Source organism: Lactuca virosa, chromosome 6 (assembly GCF_052849685.1).
Source record: "Lactuca virosa cultivar CGN04683 chromosome 6, Lactuca_virosa_CGN04683_v6, whole genome shotgun sequence".
NCBI classification, from domain to species: Eukaryota; Viridiplantae; Streptophyta; class Magnoliopsida; order Asterales; family Asteraceae; genus Lactuca; species Lactuca virosa.
In genome coordinates this window covers 183,200,402-183,213,339 of record NC_136431.1, presented here as the reverse complement: position 1 = coordinate 183,213,339, position 12,938 = coordinate 183,200,402, and the positions used below count along the sequence as shown (strand labels likewise).

General features: G+C 35.6%; 1 protein-coding gene across 1 annotated transcript; it reads left to right on the top strand.

The window, feature by feature from the left end:
* The first annotated feature begins 257 nt into the window (after positions 1 to 257).
* On the top strand, positions 258 to 3,908 carry LOC145120321 (phytyl ester synthase 1, chloroplastic-like). The gene is made up of 13 exons (XM_079056152.1): positions 258 to 715; positions 845 to 896; positions 993 to 1,048; positions 1,140 to 1,298; positions 1,395 to 1,499; positions 1,612 to 1,721; positions 1,876 to 1,997; positions 2,258 to 2,366; positions 2,462 to 2,592; positions 2,729 to 3,092; positions 3,200 to 3,313; positions 3,395 to 3,480; positions 3,574 to 3,908. Exons 1-13 carry the CDS (start codon positions 334 to 336, stop codon positions 3,872 to 3,874), a joined length of 2,091 nt encoding a protein of 696 aa, XP_078912278.1. The 5' UTR covers positions 258 to 333; the 3' UTR covers positions 3,875 to 3,908.
* Positions 3,909 to 12,938: the final 9,030 nt, after the last annotated feature.

Here is a 12,938-nt window from a genome sequence, read left to right as displayed (position 1 = left end):
GAACTTGATATCATTTATGTAGGTTTTGTTTTTCATTACCAGATTTCCAGTTTTGGATTCTTATCATACTTATTTCCCACCTACATGCATGATGTGTATCTCTATGTCATTCATATGGAATGATACATGAAAACACACATTTCATTTGGTTTTCTGAGTTCAGTTTCAGTACGTAACTTGCACCCTTTTCTTTTGTTTTCATTTACTAAGTTTAGAATTTTACATACATACGTAGCTTCCACTTAGGATAATAACAATCAAGATATGATATTCCTAAAATTCTTTAAATCATAGAGCAAAGTCTCGGTTTTGATTCTTGAAGCAGTTTTCCCTATGAAATCTTCCATCGCTTTACTTATGAACACTTCCATTGTTCCACTATCACCCCTTTTCACTCTAAATGAAAACCTTAGTCTGCGTTCTCATGTTCTTGTTAGGAGTGTAAGTAGTGAGGTATCATGGGCTTCAGTTAGCATCAATGGAGCTTCATCTGTTAACAAGAATGATACTGGGGATGAAGGAAAAACGAGTATGCAAAATGTTGTAGAAGAATTGGAACCTTTGTGGGATGATGGATATGGGACACAAACTGCAAAGGATTACGCCTATATAGCCATGGATTTGATTAAGAATGATGGAGGACCTCCAAGGTGGTTTTGCCCCATTGCATGTGGCATACCTCTAAAAGATTCGCCTATTCTTTTATATATTCCTGGTAATTTTGTAGTATTTGATAGCTACACAAATTTCAGAACATGTATGCTTCCTTGCTTTTATTGCTTAATAAAAAAAAAAAAATACTTCTATGCTTATAAATTGTGTGCTTAAAATTTAATGTCTTTAGGGATAGATGGAACTGGAACTGGCCTTGTTGTACATGAGAAAGCTCTTGGAAAGTGAGTAAAGCAAGTTTCTTTGAAGAAATTGATTACTATTTTTTACATGCATCAACTTTACAATTGTATTTTTTTTTTTTTCAACTTTGATGACAGGGTTTTTCATGTTCAATGCTTGCATATTCCTGTTCAGGATCGAACACCACTTGAAGGTTTAGCACCTTCTTTAGTGTTTATATTAATTGCTCATAACTTCATGAAGTTAGTCCATTTAGAAGCTATATAAAGTTGCTTTGCATGAAGGTTTGATTCAAATTGTGGAAGAAACTGTGAAGATTGAACATAATTTGTCCCCAAATAAGCCGATTTATTTGCTTGGAGAATCTTTTGGAGGAACCCTAGCACTTTCAGTCGCTGCTCGTAACCCTACAATTGACTTAATACTCATATTAGTAAACCCAGGTCTCTTTTTTTCCCCTATTTTCTTCTATTTTTCAGTAAATCCAATTTCATACATGTATTTCTTATTCAATTTGAATATTAATCTAACCATTTCAGCAACTTCATTTGAGAGGTCACAAGTACACCCTTTATTGCCACTCCTAAGAGCTCTACCTGAGAAACATTATGGGATGCTACCCTATGTCATACCCCCTCTTCTGGGTAGGTTACTGCTTGAATTAGGGTTTTCTCCAATTTAATAAATTGTATGTAACATTAGGGTTTTTGTTCTTGCATATATTCTCTTTTAATCATGCTAACATTTTCTTTTCAGGTGATTTTGTAAAGGTGGCAATGGTACGAATAGATGGTAATGGTGTAAATGATTTGTCATCTCTTTGGCAATTTCTTTACAATTTGACCAAAGATCTACCACTTCTTTCTGTAAGACTCACCTTCATGATCTCTTACTTCTTTAGCTCTTGTCATTGTTTTAGTTTTCAGTTTTGTTAACATTATGCAATATATGCCATTCTTAGCTTGTTCAATCTACTAAAGACTATGGAATGTAAATATAATACTTTTTTTTTTCTGATAGATAATGGCCAAAATATTACCACAAGACACTCTTAAATGGAGGTTAAAGCTAGTTGAATCAGCTGCTGCTTATGCTAATTCCCGCCTCCATGCTATTACAGCTCAAGTACTCGTGCTTGCTAGGTTTTTTTCTTCTTTAGCTAATAAGGGTAAATTTATAAAAAGTCAGGACTTAATGGGGAAAATCTCATTTCCATAACTTTCTGTATTAAGTCGTTCTTTTTGCAGTAAGTAAAAAGGAAACACAAACACCCATAGTTTACCCGATTAATTTCTGTTCTCATTAAGTCCATTAAGTAAAAAAGAAACAACACCCTGGTTTAAAAATTTGTGCTTTTAGATATTTCTTAATTCATAACATTGCTAAGATATTTTCATTTCAGTGGCAAGGATAACCTGGTGCCAAGTAAAAATGAAGCCCAAAGGCTTTCAAGATTCTTGAAGCACTGCAACGTACGTGTGTTTGAGGAAAATGGGCACACAATCCTATTGGTAATAAGATATCCTACTTTGACCAGTTTGACTGATTCCCTAGCGTCCACGTGGCAAAATAAAGCAGTAATGTGGGTCCCTTTTTGTCGGTGTAGGAGAATGGCGTTAATTTGCTGTCCACTATAAAGACTAGTAAGATGTATCGCCGTTTTTCTAAGCATGATGTTGTTAAGGACTTTTTGCCTCCTAGCATGAGAGAGTTCAAAAGCTCACCAATGGGGTCTTGGTAACTTAACAAATTTGACTTGTTTTATCTTCTTAGTTATACTCTTTTAATTGTAATCAAATGAAGACTATGTGTTCCCACTTTTGAATTTTATTCATACGAGCTTAACCAAATATTAAGCTACGATCCACTACAGGTGGCATCGCCTTTCCATGGGTGCAGCAATGTTCTCAACAATGGAGGATGGAAAAATAGTGAGAGGTCTTTCAGGGATTCCAGATGAAGGTCCCGTATTAATAGTTGGTAATCACATGCTATGTGGATTTGATATTTTTCCTATTATCTCCGAGTTTTTGAGAGAAAAAAAAGTCATGCTTCATGGTTTAGCTCACCCACAATTCTTTCAACTTGATGAAAAACAATTCATGATTCCATTTTTCGATATGTTGAACCTATTTGGTGCAATTCCAGTTTCTGGAAAAAATCTTTTTAAATTGTTAGCAACAAAATCTTATACACTACTTTACCCCGGTGGTCTACGCGAGGCTCTCCATCGTAAGGTACCAACTTATGCATGAAATAGCAACCTACTTTCATTTCTTTAATTTTTATTTATTTATTTATTTATTTTTTTGGTGAGTTAAAAAAGTTATATTGTGGTGAACAGGGTGAAGGTTACAAATTGTTTTGGCCTGAAAAACAAGAATTTGTAAGAATGGCAGTGAAGTTTGGAGCCACCATTGTTCCATTTGGAGTTGTTGGTGAAGATGACATATCACAAGTAACAACTTACAATTTCACTTCATACAACTTTTGATCAAATCAACTAGTTTTCAACTTTTTTATCTACTCTTTTTACTAGATAATCCTTGATTATAATGACATGAAGAGAAGCCCTTTTATTAATCAAATGCTCAATGATTTAAACCAAGGGAGAACAAACTTGAGGTGAATTTACTCGGTTTTTTCGGTCTACTTGAGGTGAATTTACTTGGTATTAGTTTTATTTCTTATTTGAGTATTATATTGTTTTGGTGATAGAGAGGGGATGGTTGGAGAGATAGCTAAGCAACCACTTCATCTTCCTATACTTTCACCCAAACTACCGGGTCGACTCTACTATTTATTTGGGAAGCCTATACGGACAAAAGGAAAGGAAAATATGTTGGATGACAAAGATTATTTGAGGGAATTGTACTTGAAAATACAATGTGAAGTTGAAAAGAATGTGGATTATTTGTTAATGAGGAGGGGGGAGGATCCTTATAGGGGTTTGGTTGAGAGGCTTGTGTGGGTAACAACTATTGGTTCTTTGGATCAAATCCCGTCATTTGAGCCATAATGTTAAGTTATATTGCTATATGTAACTTTTGTTTAGGAATGTATTTTATGTTGATTTTTAAACAATATTTAAGAATATTTATTCAAAATTTATATGTTAGCATTAGGAGTACTTGCGGAATGTGCTAAGAATCGGAGTAAAGTTCTTTATTGTGAATAAGTATGGTAAAAAAATGATCATCCGTCTGAAATGACCTTATTTTAAATTTCTAACTCACTTATAAATTTGATGAACATCTTCGAAATCCAAAATATTTTTTTTTTGTTCGAAGTCTACTCTTCTTAAATATATATTTTTTTGTTGGAAATGTTTATTTTGAAATATATTTTCTTGTCCGGAATTTACATTTTTCTAAGTTTAAAATGTACTTTTGATATGACACAAAACAAGTATGATACAAATAAAAGGACTTCGAAATGCAAATTTTCTAACTTGGTAGTCATTTTGGTAAATGGGAAAATTTGGTTATTATCTTAAATTTTGAATAATTATGTGGTTATTTTGTGAGGGTTCATTAAAATAACATGAATTGCTTGGTGGCATAACCCGACGACGATACATGTGGCCAAAAGCCGAGTTGTATCAATATGTCATGTCATTTCTAACTTATGTAGCATCATCAAAAACCATTTTCCTGGTTTTTGGTCCCACTCCCAATACATATGCATTCGAACTTTACATTCTCATTTTGAAATTACAATTTCTAAATTAGAATATAGCATAAAAACCGTTTGATTTTGATGTAATTAGTTATTTTGAAAACTCACTTATTGGTTTGATTTGGTTTAGGATCGAATTTGGAACCCTTTGTTATTCAAGCATTTGTAAGTTGTTCTCTTAGATGTTGAAATCGCTTGATTTCCTAATGAACTTGTTATCTTGACTATCGGAACGCAACACGACTTATTGTTGCTTCTAGAAAACTTGTGTCATGAATTACTTTCCAATAGTGTTTTTTGTTCATGAGTGTTTCTTATACATTAACGACATTAAACTTTAGTATGTGTGCTTTAACTTTATAGTAAAATGAGAAAAGGGAAAATGACTTATATGGGTATGAAAGTTTTAAAAACGTTCAAAAAAGACCATCAAAGTATTGTTTGTTTAAAAAACACCATCTAACTATATATTTGTATAAAAAACACCAACCAAGTTTAACATTTTGTCAAATCTAACCGGTTGGTAACCGGCATTTGGCGGTCAAAAAAATAAAAATAATAATTACCTGATCATTTTAACAAACTGAAATTATAAATGACATAGACATCTTTTTTTAGTCTTACGTGGATTAATTGGAAGGGAAAATCCATTTTCTCAGCTTTCTTTCTCAAAATCGGGAGGGAGTGAACACAGAACCCTCTCTAGGGTTCGTTTCTGCCCCTGTATACAGTTATTTTTGTTTAAATTGACTGATTTTAACAGTTGACGAATCTGCTCCTGCTTTGGGCTAATCACATATAAATCTTTTTTACGACCAAATTGCCCCTGTATACAGTTTTTTTTTTTTTTTTTTTTTTTTTGGTTAGAATTGACTGATTTTAACGGTCAATTAAGATGTTGTACAGAAACTGTTAGTATCCAAGACCATTTACATGCTGGTGCAAAAAGACGAATCTGCCCTTGATTGTGACCAAACTGCCCCTGTATACATATTTTTTATTACTAAAAACACTCCCTGTCCTAGAAAAATATGACACTTCTATACAAAAGCTAATACCAATTTTTCACTACAAATCAACTAATAAGAAAAGAAGTGGGGCAGCTCTCTAAAATGACCAAAATTTGAATTGCAGTGTCACAAATTGACAATTTTTTAAAACTATAATGAAATAATGATTTGTTTTGTAAAATATACAAAATCCGTTTGTTGTTGTGTGCAACTGATCCGCAAACATTTACATAATTCTCGTTAGTGTACTTTGCAAAGTGGTGCTGAAGTAATTTGGGCAACAAAAGTACATACAACTATATTAATATTCTCTAAATAATCATATATAATGAAATAATGGTTTGTTTTGTAAAATATACAACTCATACTGTATTTTTGATAAAAATAAATAAATAAATAAATAATGATTTTAAGATTTTTTTGTCCAAAATGCCCCTATATACTGTTTTTTTTGGTAAAAAATTAATGATGCAACAGTTTTTGACTAAAATACCCGTATATACTGTTTAACAGGTTTGACCCCATCCGAATTGTGATTCAGCTTAAAATTGAATGCCATTTTGACAATTTTATTTTAAGACCATTTACTGCTGGAAATCTGTCAAATTTGTTACATTTTGCTGCTATAAATAGTCAGAAAATAACTAAAAGTCTACAAAGATTCAAGGTAACAGTAAATAATACTGTCATTTCCAGCAGCAAATCTTCACTTGCAGGGACTAAACTTTGTCATTTTTAGCAGCAAACTTTATCAAGCAACAAAAAGAGGTTAATAAAGAATCTAAATGGCATTCCATTGTAACAGCATCAAAACAGGACCTGCACTCAAAACCCTCCAAAACAGCCCCTACACTCAATTGTAACAGCCCCTCTGTTGTGATTCCTTTAACTGTGACCAAATTGCCCCTCTGTTGTGATTCCTTTAGATTCAAGGTAGCATTGTTTTAAATGAAAAGATCATTTCTTAGCTTGTTTACATAAATTCTTTCTTAGCTTGTTTACATAAATTCATTTTCTGTCAATTCCTTTCAAGACAAAAAGAAGGAAAGCAGGAACTTGTAGTCATGCAAGTAATTTCATTATTTTTCTCATTAACGATTGTACTTCCTTTGCTATTTCTTGCATAATAATAAACAAATTCAAAGCTTTGTGGCTGAGGTTCATGTAACAGATCTTGCATAATAATAAACAGATTCAAAGAGGAGAGGAGCCATATGACCACCTGATGCCCTAAAGGAAAACAGATAGGAGTAATTTTTCACTTGTATTCATATGTAGCTGTACATCGATTTATATACAAGAGTTGAGAACTGTAGAAGAGATATTCTCTCCTGTATCTACGCTATATCTATTGACCGGAAGTATTCAATGCTCACGTTTATATGACTAAGTCTACACTTATAAAACTATTGCTATTACCCCCAGCAAGCTCAAGGACAGGATGAACTTGAAGCTTGGAACGCAGAAATACAACTCTATCTTTGCCCAGAGGTTTTGTGAATATATCAGCCACTTGGTCAACAGACGATACATGGCAGATTTGAAGTTGTCCGGCTTCTACTTGCTCTCGAATGAAGTGAAAATCCAAAGCAATGTGTTTGGAACGTGTACTAATAACCAGATTTTTTGTCATGAATATAGCTCCCACATTATCACATAACAAGATCGGTGAAACGGTGATAGGAGCATGGAGATCGCTGATGAGTTGTTTCAACCACAGAAGTTCTGCAGTGGTGTAGGCTAAAGATTGATACTCAGCTTCGGTGCTTCAGCGGGCAACAACTTTTTGCTTTCGGGAGGTCCAGCTAATCAGATTTGATCCATTAAAGACTGCAAATCCATACTGAGAACGACTATCATCTGGATCAGAATTCCACCCAGAATCCGAAAAAGCATGTAAACCTTTAGCTTTGGTGGGTGTGAAGTGTAGACCATGATTTAGTGTTCCTTTGAGATACCTCAAAATCCGTTTTACTGCTGGCCAATGACGAGTTGTTGGTGAGTGCATGAATTGACACACTCGGTTAACGGAATAGGCATTGTCTGGTCTTGTAATCGTGGCATATTGAAGAGATCCCACAATTTGGCGATACAACTTTGGATCTGAAAATGGATCACCATCTTTGACGAGTCTTGTATATGGGTCTGCTGGAGTGGTCATGGGTGATGCTTGGGACATATTGCTTCTATTAAGAATGTCAGTTATGTAAGCTTGTTGAGATAGCGTGAGACCGGTGTTGGATCTTTGGATTTGAAGACCAAGGAAAAAATTTAGATTTCCGAGATCTTTGAGAGAGAATTTTTGATGTAATGCAATAATGAACTTTTGAAGATGAGTCTCATTGGAACCTGTCACAATTAGATCATCAACATATACCAGATAATAGATAGTGACCGTAGATGTAATGTGAACAAATAATGAAGTGTCAGATTGACAAGCACGAAAACCATTCGAGACGAGATATGTTTTTAACTTTGTGAACCAGGCTCTTGGAGACTGTTTGAGTCTATACAGTGATTTATGCACTTGACATACATAATGAGGCCGAGTTTTGTCTTCAAACCCTTTTGGTTGCTTCATATAAACTTCTTCCGACAAATCACTATTAAGAAATGCATTATTAATATCTAATTGTCGGATAGACCAGCCTTTTGAGAGAGCAATGGAGAGGACCAATCGAATTATGGCTGGTTTGATTACAGGACTAAATGTATCAAAATAGTCAACTCCTTCTTCTTGAGTAAACCCTTGAGCTACCTTTCAATCGTGCCATCGGCTCGTTTCTTCACCCTGTAAATCCACTTACAACCAACAATATTAGTGTTAGTGGGACAGACAACTAGTGACCACATGTTATTTTTCATGAGAGCATCATATTCTGCTTTCATCGCATCTTGCCAACATTTGTGCTTAATAGCTTGAGAGAAGAGACGTGGTTCAATATCAGATGATTGAGAAAGAACCGTATGAAAGGATTTTGGTTTGAGAGAGTTAGTACGAGCCCTTGTGACCATCGGATGTTGTGATGTATCCGAGGGACGAAAAATAGAGGTGGGATATTGTGTGGCAGCAGAGTCTTGAGTCGGAAGAGATGGACCGGGAGATAGGGAATTGGTGTTATGTAGGTTTTAAGTAATTGGGCTTGTAGGCGAGAAAGGTGGGCTCGAATTTGGATGGGTTGGTGGTGTTGCAAACGAAGTGGGCTCATTGGATATGGGCTATTGGGTATCAATGTTGGCTAGGACTGATGGTGTATTTTCGGGTTGTGAAGAACTATGGGGTTTGTCAACTGTGGGTAATGTTTGATAGGGAAATATAGTTTCATCAAATACAACGTGACGGGAGATGTATATCTTAGATGTGACTTGATGATAACAAATATAACCCTTATGGGACGCGCTGTAGCCTAAGAAAATACATGGTTTAGAGCGAAAATCAATTTTGTGTGAGTTGTATGGTCGTAAATATGGATAACACAAACAACCAAAGGTTTTTAGAAATTTATAATCTGGAATTTTATGATATAACCGCTGATATGGGGACTCATATTTGAGAATAGGTATAATGGTACGATTGTGTAAGTATGTGGCTGTTTTGAATGCATGTTCCCAGAAAATTTTAGGAAGAGAAGATTGAGCCAAGAGAGTGAGTCCTTTTTCAATTATGATGCGGTTTCGACGTTCTACAGCCCCATTTTGTTCTTGGGTATGGGGGCATGAAACTCGATGAATTATACCATGATTGTTGAGGAAAGTGGATACATTTCTATATTCTCCTCCGCAATCAGTTTGTACACTTTTGATGTCACTTGAAAATTGGGTTTTTACCATGGTTTTAAAGTTCAAGAAGGTGGAATAAACTTGAGACTTTTGGGATAGAAAATAAATCCATATGAATTTGGTACAATCATCAATAAATAACACGAAGTAACGATGACCATTCAAAGAATAAACAGGTGATGGCCCCCAAACATTTGAATATATTAAATCAAAAGGTCTTGAAGAGATAACATGAGAAACTGGAAGATGCAATCTATGACTTTTTCCTAATTGACAAGAGTCACAAATATTGGGAAATTTATTGGAAGAAACAGGTAATTTAAATGTAGACACCAAACGACGAAGGATAGGCTCGTGTGGACGAGCTAATCTCTTGTGCCATCCATGTAAGGATATGCGACTGTTCTGAAGAACCATGGGAGACTGTTGGAATTTGTATGAGGGCAGACAATATAAGCCTTTATGTTTATCCCCGCGAAGAAGTGTTTGCCCCTGCAATGTCTTAACAGAACATGTTTTAGGCCAAATTCCATGAAAACATTATTATCATCTGTTAATTTAGAGACACTAAGAAGATTTTTGGTTAGTCCAGGGACAACAAGCACATTAGGCAATTTGAGATTAGGCAAAGAAGATGGGCCAACATGAGAAATAAACAAATGGTTACCGTTTCCCACTTGGAGCTTATCGTCACCCACGTATGGATCAGCAATGTTCAGTTTGGTGATATCTGGAGACACATGATCTGTTGCTCCAGTGTCAAAATACCAGGAGGGATCAACGGCAGTGGATGAATTGTGAGTCAAATTTGCTTGACGTTGATGATTCCTGGGATTTGGTTTTCTAGATGGAAAATCAGTTTGGTTCCCTTTTTGCCAGTAGTCAATGGCCTCATGACCTACTTTAGTACATAGTTGGCATACAGGTCGTCGCTTCCTTTGGTCTTGATTTCGGGAGACATTGGAGAAGTTTGACCCAGAACCAGTGTTTGTGTTCTGCTGGCGTGAATTTGATCGGTTGACTGTAAGAGCAACAACGGATTGTGTGGTGGTAGCAAGGCATAGATGCTCCTGTTCTAGTCTGGATTCTTCCTGCAATAGAAAACCTGCAAGATCATCAACAGTGAGATTTTTCGTCTTCATCATGAAGGCGGTGATAAATGGTCTATAGGACGAGTCAAGGCCACCGAGTATGTAGCTAATGAGATCTTCATCATCAATCGGACGAAGATTTTCAGTCAAAGAGTCAGAAATTGATCTCTTCTTTTCAATATACTCAATCATAGACACAGACCCTTTTGAAGAGTCTGTAATTGAGTCTTGAGCTGCATTCGATTTGCCCTGGTTTGAGATTAAAATAGATTTTTAGTCATTTTCCATGCTTGCTGTGAGGAACTGGTGTGAGCAATTAGGGCATGAGCATCATATGACATTGTGGAATTTAGCCATAGAAGTACAAATCGATATATTTTCTTCCAGATTGTGTATTCTGGATTTGGACCGGTGGTGGCAGGAACAGCTGCAACAGCAGGTGATGTGGCCGTATCCGGGACGGCGGCAACAGCAGGTATGACAATTGTTTCAGATGGTGGTCTAGGGTTAAGAACGTAATCGTCCAAACCAAAGGCTTCAAGTGTCAAGATGATTCTTGTGCGCCATAGAGGATAGTTGGATCGATCAAGTTTAACAGTAATAGAAGGTATTTGAAAGTTTAGATTGGAGGCGGTAGTGGTAGCTAAGTTGAGGAGATTTGGTGAACCTAACGCCATTAGGAAGAAGATGAAAGAACTAGTGTAGCTCTGATACCATAAAGGAAAATAGATAGGAGTAATTTTTCACTTGTATTCATATGTAGCTGTACATCGATTTATATACAAGAGTTGAGAACTGTAGAAGAGATATTCTCTCCTGCATCTACGCTATATCTATTAACTGGAAGTATTCAATGCTCACGTTTGTATGACTAAGTCTACACTTATAAAACTATTGCTATTATGCCCTAAATCAATTTATTTGAGCTCGATTTTGTCACAACTAGCATTTTTAGCTAGGAGATTCTATTTTCATGTAAACATTAGCTATTGTAAGACTTGTACTCTAAGTGAATATCATGTTATAGGCTAAAATGAAATCATCCATTTGAATCCAAACTCCTGAGTGAAGTTCAAAACCTAAAAAAATACATCTAATATATTCAACTATGGGTTGAAAACCCTAAAAATTCTGGTTCAAATTTATTATGGACTAGGATCCTCTTATTGGGCCTAATGGGCCAGTAAATCTTCTATTTGATGATTTTGGGCCAATGAAACCCATTTGGGCTCTAGTTGGGCCCACATTCGTCAAACCATAGCAATTGGCCATATTGGGCCTAAAATCACGCACTTATTCTAATAAATCATGATGGGCCGTGAACTATTCCAATGAATCATGATGGGCCGTGAACTCATTTTATCATGATAGTTGGGCCGTAAACCCCGCCCTTTCACCACCTTTGGGCCGTTAACCCCCATAAGGGCCCAATGGGCCGAAAACCTCCATTTTGGGCCTCATAAATTCGAACTGAATCAAGAAAGGGCCCAAAGTCTTTCATTCTCTCTTCCTTTCCCTTATACTCGGCCCAACAATTAAAAAAAACAAATGGGAGGGAAATAGAGTTTGACACCTCAACAATACCTAGTGGATATCCATGCAAGAGTTCATGTAACCATGCAACCCTCAAATCACTCTCTTCATAAGTCAACCCTCCCCTCTCTTATCTCTCTCTATCTCTCGGCCAAAGAGTGTCTCACCACTCTCATCCTCTTTCATTTTAACTCCACCAAAAATCTCTCTAGAACATCAAGAATTCACTCATCATATCCCCAAATTTTCGAGTGTGTCTTGTGAAAGATCAAGAACTCTTCATCAAAGCTCATCACTTTTGATAAGTTCTTCTTTGAATTTATGGTTTAACTTCAATTTTACACCAAAAATCTCTTCTTAACCCACATCATTTCATGATCTATGCTCTTAGAACTTCATAGATCTCGAAAATCTTCTCAAGAACACATCGAGGGCCGAGATATTCTCACTTCCTCACCAAAAACCGAAAACTTCAAAGCAAAGTGAGTTCATACCCCTATTTTCGATTTTTACTTTGTTTTGGGGGAGAATACAATTTGTTTTGTGTAGATCTATGTGTGTATGCATGATTTTGTGTGTTTTTCTAGTTATATATGTGTTTATGTGTTAGAAACTTCATGAACTTAAAGATCTACTAAAAGATGATGATATTGGTATGACATAACACTCATTTCAACTCATCTTACAAGAAAAAGGTTTAAAATACATTTAGGTTACTTGAAGCTAAGAAAAACTTCATAAAAGGGGCTAAAATCGACAAAATGACAAAATTATGGGTTATTTATGTAACTCACGGCTAGTAAGGGGTTTAAAAGGAAATTTTTGCTAAACATGGCTAATCTCGACATTTGAGACCTTACAAGGACTAAAAATGTAAACATTTTCATAAATGGGCCTTATTTAGGCTTCTCACGGTTTTGGGCTCAAAAATTGTAATTTTTGATCTTTTGTGGGCTTAAATGTCATTTTCAAGAAAGTTGTGCCAAAAATG

Coding starts and splice junctions, on each gene's coding strand:
- LOC145120321 (XM_079056152.1), top strand. CDS start 334: ATGAAATCTTCCATCGCTTTACTTATGAACACTTCCATTGTTCCACTA. Junction 716..844: donor TATTCTTTTATATATTCCTG/GTAATTTTGTAG, acceptor TAATGTCTTTAG/GGATAGATGGAACTGGAACT. Junction 1,500..1,611: donor TGTCATACCCCCTCTTCTGG/GTAGGTTACTGC, acceptor TTTTCTTTTCAG/GTGATTTTGTAAAGGTGGCA.